This window comes from Diabrotica undecimpunctata, chromosome 2 (assembly GCF_040954645.1).
Source record: "Diabrotica undecimpunctata isolate CICGRU chromosome 2, icDiaUnde3, whole genome shotgun sequence".
NCBI classification, from domain to species: Eukaryota; Metazoa; Arthropoda; class Insecta; order Coleoptera; family Chrysomelidae; genus Diabrotica; species Diabrotica undecimpunctata.
In genome coordinates, this window is record NC_092804.1 from 145,724,499 (window position 1) to 145,742,774 (window position 18,276).

The 18,276-nt window shown below is 32.6% G+C and overlaps 1 protein-coding gene across 1 annotated transcript in view; it reads left to right on the forward strand.

Moving 5' to 3' along the window:
* The first annotated feature begins 9,217 nt into the window (after positions 1-9,217).
* LOC140435015 (chitotriosidase-1-like) overlaps positions 9,218-18,276 on the forward strand; it is a 34,302-nt gene continuing 25,243 nt past the window's right edge. The window contains exon 1 of the mRNA XM_072523676.1: positions 9,218-9,532. Within this exon, the coding sequence (XP_072379777.1) occupies positions 9,457-9,532 (76 nt within the window). The 5' untranslated portion in view covers positions 9,218-9,456. The remainder of the gene's footprint in view (positions 9,533-18,276) is intronic.

Consider the following 18,276-nt stretch of genomic DNA (forward strand, 5'->3'; position numbering starts at 1 on the left):
TTTTATAGATAAATGCATTACCAACAATAATGTTTCTATGATGTATTTTTAATTAATAAGTAATTTTCTTCTTACGGTGTCTCTCCGTTCCGGATGTTGGCGATCAGCATGGCTATCCTAACTTTGCTTGCAGCTATTCAGAATAGTCCGGCTGTAGACATATTGAACAACTTTCTTAGGTTTTGACTCTAATTTATTCTTTTTCACCCTGGTCCTCTCTTTCGAAATACCTTGCCCTGAGGAATGAGTTGTAAGTAATATTAAAAAAATAATACAAAAACAATACGGCAATACAAGTATTTTCTTTTTAAAAAAATGCGGTTTTGAGATTATGATATTTATATTCAATATAACTTGGCTCCTATCTAAGCTACCTTACATTTAAGTATCAGTCATCAGACACTATTCACAGATGTTATATATTTTAAAAGTATTATAGTATCTAATACTAACCTTCCTTGATTACATTTTTCAGTATTCTGTACTGTGACTATATTTCCTTCTAGTAAAAGATACAGGGTACAGGATACAGGATACGCTAAAGACTCAATAGAAAACCACCTAGATTCTAACTTTCCCAAGAAACAATTATGAAATGGCTAATACATACAGCTGCCCGAGTAGGGAGGAAAATAGGTATATGGGATATAAAAAATATGTATGAACCGGAAAATATTTACAACATTAGAGAAATGACGCAACTAGATATAAGTATCCTTGGAATAAGTGAAATGAGATGGCCTGGCTCTGGCAATCAAATCCTACTTAGGAGAAGACAGTTAAAAACATAAACACTAATATAAAAAGAGGAGTAAAACAAGGCTGGGTACTCTCGCCTCGATTCTTTAACTTTTCTTCAGAGGAAATATTTAAGAAAGCTATAATGTAGACAACAGAAGGTAATGTTGTGAATAATGTAACCGTAAACAATAATAAATAAGCCGACAATACCTTAGTGTTAACAAATTGCAGTGAGGACCTTCAAAATCTAATAAACGAAATATACCAGAACTGTGATCAGTATGGATTAAAACCCAACGTTAATAAAACGAAATATATGATAGTTGGCAGACAAAATTATATATAGTATGGCGGTATAAAAGTCCGAAATGCCCTACTGAACAGAGTAAAGAAACTCATGTATCTCGGCAGTAATAATAAAGAGAGCTGGGATCCAACTGTTGAAATTAAAAACAGAAGAGAGCTAGCCCGAGCTAACATCGAGTTATCACTGACTTGACAACCCTTTTTGTGACTTGGCCTTGTAACGAAAAAGCTAGCAAAAGTAGATTGTAAAAAGCTGTTCGTTCACAAAAGCTTTACAACGACACGTTGCTCAATTCGGTAGCTTTATTAGGGGTGAGTTGGGGGTAAGGATATGGTTGATAGAGAAATAACAGGTCAAAGACAGATAGGTAAATAAAAGGTAGATAATAAAAAGATAATAATGAGACAATAGGAAAATAAGAAATACAGCTAAATTTGGCGCCAATAAGTCTTAACCTGAGGCATAGAGAATTCTATGTAAAATTAATTAGACATTATATCGACATGTTATTTAAATACATCAAGATAACGTCAGAAAACATTTCAAAGAATTATTAATACAAAACTATAAAAATCGACATATTTACCCATAAACTGAAAAACAAATTATATCTTTAATAAAGTACTTCAAAACAGGTATATCGTTTCTAAAATAATATTATTTAAATAAAATAAAGTCTCAAATAAGTCTCAAAAATTATATTTTTGAAATACTCAAAAAATATAAACAAATACGCGCTAATATCAGAAATTAGCAAACATGTATTGAATACTCCAAGAACATTCAATACATTGTCGTCAGTATCCTCCTCCTCCTGAGCCCTTGTCTGGGCGTAGTGATACTCTAAACATAATTAGCTTGCTGTGTCCATTGGCTGCGATCCTGTGCCGTATGGACCGCTTTATGTATCCGATATTCGTCTTAGCCGTTCAGTGATGGTAGTCATTTCAACTTAATTCGCTGCTAGTATAAGTCTGTCATCTTCGTTTCGCAGGTTGCTGATTTTTTTGTCTACTATGGTGATTCCTCAATCCCATTCGTCTAGTATTTTTTCAGTACATACTCAGAATACACTTGGATGCAAAAAAACGCAACGGAGAAAATTTTAATCAAATTCGGAAAACCGTTCGACGAGGTGGCTTTGGTGGTCATTATATCATATTGACACTTACATTTTGTTTACCTATAATTGATCATGGTTCTTAGTGTCGAAGATTGTACGAAATTCGTTGCTCTGGTTGAAGATGGGCGAAATCGTAAGAGATTTATCAAACTCAGTCCAGAAATTGAAATCAGGAGAGGAGTTAGGCAGGGATGTATTATGTCCCCATTACTATTTAATGTATATAGTAAAGCCATTTTTTAAGAAACATTACTATCTCAAAGTGAAGGAATAATAATTAACGGAAGATCGATTAACAACATAAGATATGCAGATGACACCGTGATTATGGCAAGCTCTGCTGAACAACTCCAATTACTGCTAAACAAAACAAACAGTTTCTGTGAAAAATATTGACTAAAATAAATATACAAAAGACCAAATACATGATAACAAAGAAAACCAATATACCGACAAACATACATTTGGGAAATGTACCGATAGAAAGGGTTGATAAATACAAATACCTAGGAACCTGGATTTCAGACCATAATGATCAAACAACCGAAATAAGAGCCAGAATAGAAATAGCAAGAAATGCATTTGTAAAAATGAAAACAATTGCTCTGCAACAAAGACCTTAGATTAGAACTGAGAGAACAGCACTGAGATGCTACGTGTTTTCGATACTGCAATATGGACTTGAAAGCTGGACATTAAAGCAAGAACACATAAATAAATTGCAGTCCTTTGAAATGTGGTGTTACAAGAGGATGCTAAGCATGGACACAGAAGAAAACTAACACGGAAGTATTGCGAGAAATGGGCAAAGAATGCGAAATAATAAACACAATAAAAATAAGAAGGTTGCAACATCTGGTACACGTAATGAGGGGACAGCGATATGAACTGCTAAGACTGATAATACAGGGAAAAATAAGAGGAGGAAGGAGTATAGGAAGAAGGAGAGTTTCATGGTTGAAGAATTTAAGGGACTGGTTTAAATGCAGTTCTATAGAACTCTTCAGAGCAGCAGTAGATAGAGTAAAGATAGTGATGATGATATCCAACCTCCGATCGGGAGACAGCACATAAAGAAGAAGGCTAGAGTACTACACACTCATCGCTCTACCATACAAAGGGTAGTGAAACGTTTTATACAAACTAGGACAAACAAGTGTAAAGCGAGAATGAAGTAATTTTCTTTTACCAATGAGTCGCGATACTGTCTTCACTCATTTGATGGGAGAGAACTAGTATGGCGTCGAACTAGACAGAGATTTGCGGAGTGCGCTTTAAGTTCCTGCGTTTGCCATGGAGGGGGTTCGGTGATGGTATTGGCAAATTACGTTACAAAATTAAACGTTAAACCGAGTAACGTACTTCACTAGATACTAAAAAAATTACGTAACTTCTGTATGAATAACTCACACAACGAAATAGACTTAAAAATTAAAATACTGAATATAAAATTGATAGTAAAAACGTTAACGTAAATTGTATAGATAAAAATATTTACACACACACTTTAAAACTTTATTGACTTCTGGGGACTCCGTATGCGAAAGCCAAGGGAAGAAACAGTTAGATACCCAGATGAATTAATAAAGAGAATAAGGGTTTGATGCCCTCAAATCCCTTCATATCTCGTGGGCAGAAATCAGACGGTAGAATAAACAACAAAAAAAGGTTGACGGCTCCGTTATCGGCTCTGGAGAAGAACATTGAAAGTAAAAGACTTCTTTTTATCTAATAAATTAACAATAAAATGACCAATCTTAGCGCATAAAATACAGGTTTCACCACAAAACCATAATTAAATCGACATCTGAAGCCATATCGATGGAAAACTTAGAACTGAGCGAAATAAGTAGTATCATTTCTTTTATACGTTTGGGCAAAGCTAATTACATCTTGAGAGGGGTGTACAGTTATGTTCAAAGTAGTGGATTTGTTCTCATGAAAAAATCTTAACCCTTTTAGCTTTAATTACACCCAGAACTAATTTATTACGAAAAGAAAAGGACCTTTCAAGTACTACATACTTGAAGTATTCAAAGTGATAAAAAAATAATTTCTAGACAGAGGGTTAACGTAAAAGTACAGAACCATCAAAAGTAAGAAAATTGTAATGTTACAATCTCTTCGACTTGGAGTCAGAAACGAGAGAGGAGACCTCCTAGAAAAATTCGCAGAAGACTCAGAACCAGTTGTCACCAACACATTCTTCCAATTACCACCTCGCAAACTGTACACGTGGAAATCCCCTCAAGACAGACTTGGGAGAATTATTAGGAATCAAATAGACTACATTTAAGTAAATAAAAGATTCCAAAACAGTTTTACATCTGTCAAGACTTATCCTGGAGCAGACTTGGAGACAGATCACGTTCCACTGGTGTCCACAATTAGAGACGAATCGAACGAGTAACAAACAATCAAACATATTACAGAAATCGTGCAAAATGTAAAGGATAAAGACAGATAGATTAATGAAGAAAAAATCATGAATGACAGATGAAATCCTGAAACTAATGGACGAGAGAAGAGAAGCCAAAAATGACCCAGACAAACTTAAAACTATAACTATATTAATAAGAACGAAAATCAGAGAAGCGAAATAAAAAGAAGCAAGGGAAAGATGAGAAGAAATTGAGACTTTGCAGTCAAAGTACGATAGTCACAATGTACATAGGAAAGTTAAGATTCAACGGAAACATCATCCTGGACAAACAGCATAAAATAAAAACGTGGAAAGAATATCTAGAAAAACTATTTAAAGACCAAATAGATAACACCTTTGAGCTAGAACAAGAGGTAAATGATGGACCAAGAATATTACAGCAGGAAGTTTAGTCCGCAATAACACAGTTAAAGGATGGCAAAGCAGCAGGCCCTGATAATATACAAGCAGAACTACTCAAACTAATGGACAACGAATCAATAGCAATAATCACAAAGATATTCAACAACATATACAAAATCTGGAGAAATACCAACAGAATGGCTAAAATCTGAGTTTATTGCACTTCCAAAAAAACCAATAGCCAAAAAATGCGAAGATTGCCGTACTATAAGCCTCATGAGTGATCTCCTAAAATTGTTCCTAAAGATAATTCATAAGAGAATCTACAAGCTGTGTGAAAGTCAAATTTCCCCCAACCAGTTCGGGTTCACAAATGCTGTTGGTACTAGAGAGGCTTTGTTCTCAGTACAAGTCTCATTCCACAGATGCAGAGACGTCAACTGTGACGTATACGCATGCCTGGTTGATTACGAGAAAGCGTTTGATCGAGTACAGCACGCCAAGTTGATGCAAATACTAAAATAAACAGGAATTAACAACCAAGATCTAAAAATAATTAAAAGTCTCTATTGGAGTCAGACAGCAAATCTCAGAGTTGAAGGTGAACACACTGACTATGTGAAAATCATGCGTGGAGTGAGGCAAGGCTGTATTTTGTCTTGTCTAATCTTCAATCTGTACTCTGAAAGAATATTTATCGAAACTTTGCACGAAACTGAAAAATGTATTCTACTAAACGGTCACCGGCTAAAGAACATCAGATATGCAGATGATACCATAGTATTTGCGGACAACTTAGAAGACCTACAAGTTATTATGAACAAAATCACGTATTACAGTCAACAATATGGACTCAATATCAACTTAAGAAGACAAAGCTTATGATAATTAGCAAGAAAAGAATAACAGAAGGTCAACTCTACGTCAACTTAATCCCTGTAGAAAGAGTGACGCATTACAACTACCTCGGCACCATAATAAATGAAGAATAAACCAACCACCAGGAGATTAGAGCACGCGTCGGAAAAGCTAGATCGACCTTCAATCGGATGGGGGCCTTCTTCAAGAGTCACAACCTCTCTCTTGATACAAAAGTAAGAATGCTGCGATGCTACGTCTTCTCTGTCCTTTTTTATGGTGTTGAATCGTGGACCTTGAACAAAGATATGTGCAGAAAACTGGAAGCATTTGAGATGTGGCTATATCGGAGAATGCTTAAGATTCCGTGGACTGACCGAGTCACAAATGAGGAGATCCTCAGAAGAATGAATAAGAACCGAGAGGTACTGACCGCCATCAAATCTCGAAAGTTACAGTTCTTTGGACATATTATGCGAAATTAATCCAGATATGCTCTCCTTCAAGTGATCCTGCAAGGAAAAATATTTGGAAAACGAGGTCCAGGAAGAAGAAGAACATCTTGGTTAAAGAACCTCAGAATCTGGTTCAATACAACATTTGTGCAGTTTTCCACGCTGCTGCAGATAAGATAAAGATTTCCATGATGATCGCCAACATTCGTAACGGATAGGCACATCAAGAAAAAGAACAGTCTCTTCCAGGCTTCTTCTCCATTCTGATGTGTGCTTCGTGCTTCTTTTTCCAGTTTCTTATTTTTAAAGTTGTATCATTTTCTATTTGTTTGATGTATCTCCGCTTCGCTTTTCCTCTTGTTCTTTATCCTATTGGCATTTGTTTGCTTATTTTGTTTGGTATTTGGATATGTTCGGTAATGTTACTATATCTGGATCCTGGTATACTTTGTATAGTTTAATGTTATATCTTCTTCGCCAAATTTTATTTTCTTTTGTAATAATTTTGTAGTGAATTAGCAGGTATGCGGTCTGTTTTAAATGGTGGTACTGGGCCCATTTTGACTACCTAAATTTCAGGGTTTAAAGATAAGAAAATAGTTACAAATAAAGATTGTTTTTGGAAATGTGTCGCATCAATAAAAAAAGAGTCAATAAATTACAAGGCAGACACGGGATAGTTAAGCAACATTTACTGTAATATTCTAAATAATTTAAATTATTTATACTGTATAAACAATAAAGCATTTTATTTACACTGAATATTTGTAACATGTATAAAATTAACTATTTCTATTTGTTAAATATATACTTGTGTTTTTTTTTGTTTGCTTTTTGTATTTTTCAATTACTAAATATAATTATAAACTAAATGATATTGTCTACCAGTACTGTTTTGAATATGTAACTGTTTAAAAATACTCTTATTTCTGCAAATTTAATAATTTATATTATTGTTATTTTTATTAGTTTTATTTAAAATAATATCGTAGTTTCTCCTGATGAAGCAGCAACAAAGAATTAGTAAAATATAGAGGCGTAAAGAAAAATATTACTCCTGTGGCTGCAATTACTGCTTTTACCCGCTTTTATCATTTTTATTTTTGTGGTACAGTCGATTTTGCGCAGTCTAGTTTTGCAAATGGTCCATAAATTTTCAATGGAGTTGAGGTCTGACAAATTACCGGGCCAATCTAAAACATTAATTTTCTTATTTTTGAAAAATTCCATAATTTGCTTTGACTTGTGAGGAAAATCGCTCCTTCTTGGGGCTGACATTTTTGGAGTTCTGTGTCCAAACGCTGTTCCAACATGGATTTGTATTTTTCGCTGTTTATCATGCCTTCGATTGGTACCAAAGATCCAACCCCCATGTATGAAAAACATCCCTAAAACATTTTTTGACTAAATGTTTTACGGTTTGATCAATATGAGATGGTGTAAGGTTTTCATTTTCAGACTTCCTGACGAATTTAAATCGCTGTCCTTGAACTATAAAGTGAGTTTCATCTATAAATAGGACTTTTCACAATAGCCTTTGTTTCTTCATTCGTTCAGTTAGAAGCTGTTTGTTCTGTAGACGCATTGCCCTTCCACCAATTTCCAAAAGTCTTTTCCAAACAGTTGAGTCATGAATCACTACATGTGATGTTGCTAGATCTTGTTGAAGCTCTTGGCTTATTTTTTGGGTATAATTTGCTGTTTCGAAGTAAAAATCTATCATCTGCTGGTGTTGTTTTACTCTTTCTTCCGCATTTTCATAACCTTGTCACATCCATTTATCCCGTTTTTCATTTACGACTCAAAATCTTGCTTACTACCACCTGACTCACTCCACAGGTTCTTGCGATTTCTCTTTTTGGCAATGAAGTGTGTTCACTTAACGTGATAATCTTTTCACGCTTCCTAGGTGTAATATCCATGATGAAATTAAACGACATAAACTCACTAATTACCGAAACCAACACAAAATAGTACAAAAAAACACAAACTTAGTGGGAAATCTTCTAAAACACCCTCAAAGAAAAGGCAGAGAAAAGTAAGGTTATGTTTTCAATGCTTGGTCCGTTGTAAATGTGTAGACAGTGTTGCCAACTGTAAATATATTATTCAAAAATTCGCACACTTATGTATATATATATATATATATATATATATATATATATATATATATATATATATATATATATATATATATATATATATATGTATATATATATATATATATATAAATTTCCAGGGCTACAATATGGAGTGAAAGCATGGACTCTAAGTGAGGCCATGCTTAAACGCTTGGAAGCATTTGAGATTAAGGTATACAGACGACTACAAAAAATCTAAAATCGACTACATTATTATTTAGAGCTGCTGTCAATATAGTCACGATAGCGAATACGGTAACCAACATGATAGATATCCAACGTTCAATAACGGATATGGAACAAGAAGAAGAAAAATAATTCGACTGAGTGCGACTATCAGACGACAAGCATAATACTATATAAAAGAACAAAAATAACGTAAACCAGCTGATACCATAATTATAACTATATATTACTAGAATGGCAGAAAAGTAAGGTATACTTAGAATGGCCCAAGGTAAGTCACCGAGATAATGATAATATTCCAATAGAATACGAGGCAATATGGAAGATATGCAGGCGATATACCTAGACAGAAATCGAAGAAGAATAAGAACATCCTAGTTTTCACGTACTTAAATTTTTTGTCTATTTTTAAAACATTGAATCCTGTATATAAATTATTACACATTTTAGGCAAAACGAATATTTAAAAAGAGTTATCAACTGGCCAATTCGTGACCCATGAAATACATGCCACCATTTACGCAAATAAAAATTATAATTTATTCATAAATTTAAATGCGCAGAATTCATTATCCTAAAACTACCATTTCAGGTCTAATAAAATAAATATCTAACATAAATCAAGTATCAATAGTGTTGTTTAGAGAGACACGTTTAAATTTGATGATAAAAAATGATAAAATTGTATCACCTATTTAAACCTCATCATCGAGTTATACCTATGCATACGTGAATTCTTATATTTAGGTATATAGTGGTAGTTATATATAACTATAAACAAAACAGTGGTAGTTCCCCAACAACTTTTGATACAAATACGAACCTCTGCTGAACGGTGCCGTTATTTGAGTAAATTAACCATGAAGTGGAGCTTGATCATTGTGATATGTTGTGTTGTTCTTGGTGCCGCATCATGTGCTCCAACAAACTTTACAAGTAAGTGGCATAGATTTTTCTAGAGAAATAATTATCTGTTAGAATTTAGATTAGATTATTCTACTATTAATTGGATTGAATAAATTAAATATTGCATGTGGTAAATAAAATATGCTTGTACTTATTTTTAATTTTTTTTATGGAACCTGCTTCTGCAAAGTAATTAATGGAATTATAGATATTAATTAAGCGTTTATTTATACAAATTGGGTAATTGTTTACAAATTGCTACTAATTGATTAACTTTTAGATTAATAAAACTAAAATCGCTTGTATTATTTTATAAACAATAAATATTAAAGAATAAACTGTAAGATATATATATATATATATATATATATATATATATATAATATCTACCATTTTTGTTGTGAACATTCTCTTTTTATTTTATTTTTGTGTCAGTTTCGGTATCAAATTATTAATTTTCTAGGCATTATCCCCTTCTAATGTACTATTTTTGTTGGGAACTAACTACAATTTTACTTTAAAATGTTTATCTTGACGTTTCGATTTCAAAATCGTTCCCAAAATACTAATTAAAACAATTTTGGTAAGACATTTGGTATACATTTTAAAGTAAATTACCTAAAAATGATATTGTCAATATCTTTGAGCTGCGTTTCTGTGACGACTCTATTGCAAGATAGTATATTCGATCGTATGAAATCAACATTAATTTAAGAATACCCGTCTACCTTTAAAAATATTTCTTTAAAAATACAGCCACAGATAATCGTGACATTAACACTCTCTGGTTAACTGGTTAACGATCCCATTGCAAATGATGAGGAAAACCCAAGAAAAAACTGGTAATACTATCCCGACATGTTATTTAATTTAGGTACTCTTAATATAAATATCAAACATAAATGACATAAACATTTAAAACATAAACGATGTATCCTCCATATGTTATTGACTTACTAGTAGTGGTATTTTCTTTCTATTGATTTCCTCTTTTAATATTCGTAACCAGACCCATATTCCATTTTGCCGAGGTTTTGTTTAACATAATAAGAGCACGTTCTTTGATTTTCCTCTTTTTACCGTCTGTTCCTTTCAGGCCTATACATGAATCTTTCTATTGAACTATATGTTCATTTTTTCGTTCGTATTTTTAAGATAATGTTATTGTTCACAATATATTTTATAAATAAAATCCACAAGGAAAATAATTCCTGCAGCTGGCTGTATACCACGTATCACAAAAAGAGGTTAATCTTTGTATGTGGGTATATTTTATAAAAACCCTTAAAAGGGCAACATTAAAAACACGAACGTTTTTGGAACAACTGTTCCATCATCAGGTTAAAATACAGGTTACCATGCCTGAGCCACCAAAATATTTGGGTAAAAACCCTTTAAAATGTATTGTGTTACCAAAGATTGTACATGATGTTGATAATATTATATTATGATGTTTAATATTTTAATTAAATTTTACTTCAGGTAACATACACCTATGCTTAAGTGAGTTCCAGTGTCCGGAGAGTAAACCTCTTCAAACGGACTTCAGTTACCAGTTTTTAATGTTGCCCTTTTAAGGGTTTTTATAAAATATACCCACATACAAAGATTAACCTCTTTTTCTTTTTTTTTTTTTTATTTTATAAATACAATTCTTTGTTCTTTCTTATTCATTGTTAGGTTTGGTTTTAGATCAAATAGAGCTCAACCTGTTTGTTGTTTTCAATGTTGTTAAATTTAATCTAGTTTGGTTCTATTATTTTTAAAGATTTCTCCAAAGCCATATTGGTGAAGAGGCTGGTAATATCAAAACTTAGTAGCATATTGTTAGCGTTGTAATTTTCGCTAGTTTTTAAAGAAAATGTAAATTTTTCATGAATTTTGTTGTGTTATGTGTTAAAGGTTGTATTATGTCTAGGAGGAACTTTGACAGTGGATGATGCTGAAAATTGGTCTGAAGGATTCTTTATGTATTTTTATGTTGTCTTGTTGTAGTGGGTTTTTAATGTTCTTCTTTGCTAGACTGTCAGGTATTCCTTAAATTTGTGTTTTGTATATTCTGTTCTTCATTGATTTGGTTGGATCCTTTTTTAGGTTTATGTAATGACTAATTTGTGACAAATTTCTAAATTTTTCACTAATCAGATTTTCCAAATTTGCAGTATTATGTTTTATTTGACAATGTTATTTTGTACATGGCTGTCTTCATGGTTCACTGGATAAATATTAGATTATACTCTTGTTTCTTTAATTACTTTTCTGGCTTAAAGTTTTTACTGTATTTTTTTTTATTAAAATGATTGGTTAAAAATACCACATCAATCAAGAAGGATTATTAGTGTTTAGTTTAGAAGCTTTAAAGCATTGTGGTTTTTTTGTGGCTGATAATTTTTACAAAATTAATTTTATTTCCCAGCAACTAAATTTAACAGAAAAATATTTAATAATAATTTTTATGGGTCGATTGTTTTTAAAAACGCAATAATTTTATTAATATTTTCACTCACTACTGGAAACTACTGGAAATGTCTGTTTACAAGATGAACTAGTTTCTTGTCTCTAAATTTGAAACAATGAAGAAAGAGTCTATAACAATATAGTGAATAGTTATAACGGTGTCGCAGATAAAACAGGATCTGGAAAGTTTTTTATCAGTATTCCTTTATGTGTTAATCTAGCCAGTTCTATCTTCAAACGATGTAGTATTAATTGGTCCCAATGTTTTAGGTATTATTCTATTATTTTTTTATTTACAATTTCTCTCGCATCAACTTCTTAATATGATATAACCATTTTGAGCCTGGGCAGCTCTTCTGTATATATCTGTATTGTGTATCATGTATTTACATGGTATTACCACTTCGTACTTTGTCAGCGAATTTAAATCGGTGACCTAATTCTTTACACAGATATGCGGGATTTACAGTTTAACGTCGACTCCGAACTACTTATAGGAGCTGTGTTAGACAAATTATGACTTCCTAGTTTTTGAGCACCTTCAAAGCAGTGGCCTAGATCTTCTTTTTATGGTGCCTAAAACTGCTACCCTAAAAAGTCTAGTGGTGGTAAAGTTAAACCATTTTCGTAGGCTATGAAGCCAGGATATTCTTTTTCCTGGACCTCTTTTTTCATGCAGATTAAAGCAATGCTTCAGTTAAGGTCCATAACTTCACTCCCTTCAGAAAAACGGAGAATACGTAGCATGTTTGTAAAGGCACTTTTTTTTCAGTTATATATGGTGACTGTTAAAAGATTTTTTTCATTTTGACGAAAGCTGATCTTGTCTTTTAGGACCTTATCCTAATTTGCGTCTAGTATTTTCACTGTTCGTTTAAATTGTGTGATATATAGGCAATATCGTGACCTATATAATACTTTTTAATTTTGTGATTAGAATAGAATTCACATCAATCGGCGCACTGATCAGATACACTGATCTCTGAGCTACCCAAGCCATCAACTACTCATGGTTATTAGAGATACGTCGATTTTTACAATTTATGAAATAGATAATAGATGTGTTTCTTTTAGAAAATTTACAACGTTTGTATTATAGTTTTTATCTAATAAAGTTTTCAGAAAGTGTAGATAGTACTGAATTTTGCTTGAATAAATTTTAAACAATTTTACAGTCATATCACCTCGAGAATTCTATTACATCTAGCACATACCGGTTGATTCTTCCTATCAAATAAATATAAATGTGTAATTCTTATATGATCTTGTATAAAACTAAAGCTATCAATTCCAATCAGATCGGTTAGGCTATCTTACTGTACATCAAGGGCGATCCAGAGAGGAGGCCATGGGCCATGCCCGATACCCCCAAGAAAAATTTTTATTTTTAATTTATGCTATTTTAATTTCATAAACTAAACTACATTAATATAATAACATTATAAAACATCATAAAATACCGAAAAATGGAGAACGAGCGAACTAATTCTAGTGTTCAAAAAAGGAGATAAAAAAACAACCAGAAAACTACAGAGGTAAACTTATTAAATACTACCCTAAAACTTACAACTAAAATTTAGTGCTAATAAATCAGAGGATAAGTTTAGCATATGATGTTTAGATGAACAGCAGATTTTTCGTAGTAGATCCTATACAGATGCAATATTCGTTATAAAGCAAATTACTGAGAGATCACTAGAGTATAATAGACCAGCATTTTTGTGTCTGATTGACCTAAAGAATTCGTTTGACAGAGAAAAAGTCAAAGATGTAATCCATCTTCTGTATAATAGAGAAGTTCCTTTAAATATTATAAAAAGTATCAAAAACATTTACCAAAACAACAAAATGGAAGTCATAATAGATGGATAACTTACAGAACCTATAGAAATAGGCAGCGAAATAAGATAAGGGGATTGAAAGGGCATTGAGCCCCTTGCTCTTTAATTCAATCATGGACGAACTCATCAAAACCGTTAACAAAGGAAGAGGAGACAGAATGGGAAACAAAGAAATAAAAATACTCTGTTCGCAGACGACGCACTATTGATAGTCGAGATTTAACATAAGAGCCAAAGAATTTAATATAACAAACTCATCTCAAAAAACTAAAACAATAGTATTTAGCAAAGAACCAACCAAATGTTAAATAGAAATTGATAACATCAGTATTGAACAAGTAATGGAAATAAAATACCTGGGAATTACACTGTTCAACTATAGAGACCTGGACAAAGAAGTGAGAGATCAAGTGCAAAACAAGGAAAGAGACTGGCATGATGCCTTAATAACACTATATGGCGAAACAGACACATTAACACTGAAATGAAGTCAAGAATTTATAAAGCCAGTGTAAGACGAATAATGACATGCCTCAGAAACAAGACCCGACACAGCCACAACGCAAAGGCTACTGAAAACGACAGAGATGAGAGTACTGAGAAGAATTACAGGAAATACGCTGATAGATCGAAAGAGAAGTAAAGACATTAGAAGAAAATGTAACGTACAGTGTATAAATGAATGAATACAAAATAGAAAAAAAGAATAAAATAAGGTCATAAGCAGAATGGAGGAGACCCGTGTCATCAAAATAGCAAGAGATATTTTGAGAGAGGGAGAGATATAAAAGAAGTATCGGACGACCGCGCAAAAAAATGGAGTGACAACCTTCCATAGAGTTATTAATCCGCCAATTATTAAGTAGAATTGCGTATAAAGAGGATGAAGAAGAAGAAACTACATTTCTTTATTTGGACTTGTTGAACTTCATGGGGTTTTAGGTTTAAACTTGCTGATTTTTCGTTGCTAGACAAATAAAAATACTTGAATAACGATTAGTTTTGAATGTCTTTATGGCACTCAAAAGTGTTTAAAAAGTGCCTTAAAACTCAATATTTTAAACCTTATTTTTAATTTAAAATTTTTTCCACAGTCCCCGGTATTACCTTAAAAAACTTCATGCCTTCCTTCCCCTCCCAAATCGGTCTTGGATCCGCCCTTGCTGTATATATGCGGATTCTAAGGGTTTGAACAACACAATTCATATAGATTCTCACAAAGACTCTAGTTGCTAAATGATATTTCGAATTCTTACTAAATATTATCATAAACTGAGTGTGTAAACATAAAACTAAAGAGATCAAATCCTAAGAGATCCCTCACTTATTACACTGATGTTACTAGTCCTAACAAAACACTATCATTAACTTTGAGAAATCTTTTACGTAGAATTGTAATCAAAAATGCTTAAAAAATCTTGTGGTTCTATAATATGTTAGAACTGCATACAGTCACTTAGAGAATCACAACAAAAAAACTGTGTTATGGATGCCACTATATGAATAAATTGCTGATAACGAGATTGTTGATAATTTTGCTCAAAAAGAAACTACTGCTTTTTTATTGCCATTACCATTCTGAGATATTATATCAAAAGCCGCATCGTAAAAGAGGTCTAAAAGATAAGAATAGTAACTAGAGCAGTCAAACCAAACAAAGACAGGCAACAAAAATATACTCATAGATCTTAAAAGCAGATCACAGAAAGAATACAAGTTCTTTTATTGAACACTACCTAGATATATATCTGTAATCTCGACAAAGTGTACATGGAGACAGAGTTTACAAAAATGAAAAAGAAAGTGCATGATATTTGGTCGCCAAGCCGATAAGTAACTGGCCAAGTCCTTTTAGAACCTGCTTAGGTAACAAACAGATCCAAAATTAATAATAGGCTTTTAAGAGGTTAAATTGTTTAAAATTTATAAATTTATTTAAGCAAAATTTAGTAATATCTACCCTGTCTGACAACCTAAAACATTATTAGACTAAAACTATAATACAAACGTTAGAAATTTTGTAAAAGAAACATATCTATCTAATATATATTTCACAAATTGTAAAAATTGACGAAAAACTAATAACCATGAGTAGTTGACGGCATCGGTAGCCCAGAATTCAGTATATCTGACCAGTGCGCCGATTTATGTGGGTTCTATTTCCACCACAAAATTAAAAAGTACTATCTACATAGGTCACGATATGGTCTATATATCACACAATTTAAACAAACAGTGGAAATACTCGACGGAAATTAAGATAAGTATCGAGAAGACAAGATCAGCTTTCGTCAAAAAGTTTTATCTAAAAAGATTTTATAAAAGGTATATAATTAAAAGACCCTTTCGGGCTACATAACAACAGAATGTTTTCGGACTGATAAGTCCATTATCAGAGTATTTACCAGGTGTACATGAGTCAAGTTACTAAATATTCAAATGGTACAAAATTTGTTATTTGTTACATATTATTTAATAAGATGGCGTGATGTTATTTAAGATACCCTATATATCAACGTAAGACTCCCAAATTGAGGGTTGCTGCCCTCAAATAGAAACAACTTATCAATTTAATTTTATTTTATTTTTCATTTCTTTGAATAGAAAAAAAAAACAAAAAGCTAGTGTTACTTTTTGATGTAGATAAATGACTTAATTGATTTACACAGTTGTATAATTGTTTTATTATTGTTTATTTAATATTAACCTATATTCCTAACTTATGCCTCGCAGTTTCTATAAGAATATACTAAGAAACTCCGTGGACTTTGATGATCGGCGAAACAGCCCTGGCCCCTGGACTAAAAAGATTCCTTTTAAATCTGCAATCTCTCAGTTTGATCAAATATTGCATCTATATTTTGAAATACCTTATTAACATAAACGATTTTTTTAAAATGATTTTAATGTATTTTGTTATATTTAGAATGAAAATATTATAATCTCACAAATTCTGCCAATCATAACAAATTTTGGACCTAATATTAAAAAACAAAGCAGTGATAAAAAAAAAAACAAAACACTCGTAAAATTATTTATATATTTTTGATAAAGCCTGCTTATTTTAATTTCATTATAATAATTTTGAACCCCACGGAATGTACAGATAACAAAATACGTAAATCTCGACAATTTATCTTTCAATTGCTTGATTTTTTTTTCAAACTATTGATAGTTGGTAATTACAATTTCGACCTTGAATGCCTATAGTATGTTTAAAAGAAAGACGTACACCAATCATTTTTTGTTGTGTGTTGGAATTAACAGCTTCAAAATTATAGGTAAATTTATTCTCAAGTAATGATCAATTGTGCGAACCACTGATGCTGGAAATAACATTAAAAGGTGTCCACAACATATAAATACGTAGAAAAACAAAAGTAGATGTAGTAACACAACGCACTGCTTCATTCAAATGATGTTTAGGCTTCATTCAAGATGATACCAGGTGGACTAAACTCGTCGTGCAGGAGATACCTAGGTTATATTAAGGTGCGATCTTGCAGAAAGTGGCGTGGTGTTCTTCATTGGCGAAGAGAAATTTTTTTCTTCTTCTTAGCCTTCTTTCGTCCATATTTGGAGATAGGCCTCTCCTAACTCCTTCCATCGGTCTCTATCCTGAGCAACATATTTCCAATTTGTTCCGGCTATTCTTTTTATGTCATCAACCCATCTCATCTGTGGTCTTCCTCTTGGTCGTTTACTTTCGTAAGGTCTCCAATGTTGTATTGTAGTATTCCAACGTTGGTCTTTTTTGTCTGGCAGTGTGGCCCGCGAATCTCCATTTAAGTTTGGCAATTTTTGTTGTTATGTCCTCGACTTTTGTTTTGGATCTTACTCAGTCGTTCCTCTTTTTATCTGACAGTCGTATACCTAACATTGCTCTTTCCATTGTTCTTTCTGTTGTGGCTAGTTTATTGATGTTTGCCTTGGTTAGGGTCCAGGTTTGACATCCATATGTCATGATAGGAAGAATGCATTGGTTGAACAGTTTGCTCCTCAAGTATGAGGGTATTTTGCGGTTCTTAACTAAGTTTTCCAAATCCTGCCCATGCTAGTCTTGCTCTTCTAATAACGTCCGCACTTTGGTTCTCTTTGTCAAGTTTCAGGATTTGGCCTAGGTAGATATATTCCTGGATTTGTTCTATCTCACTGCCATTTATAGTTATACGTCTGGGGTCATCTGTGTTTGTCATTGTTTTTGTTTTTCTCATATTCATTTTTAGGCCGACGTATTAGTAGCTGGCTACTAGTTCCCCCATCATAATTTGCAGTTCCTCGAATGTGCTCGCTATAATTACTATGTCGTCAGCGAATCTGAGGTGGTTTAATTTATTGCTAATAATGTTAATGCCATAGGTTGACCAATTTGTAGTTTTGAAGACGTCTTCTAGGGCTAGGGTGAAAAGCTTTGGTGATATTACGTCTCCTTGTCTCACTCCTCTCTTAATGGGGATGAAATTTGTATTTGCGTCT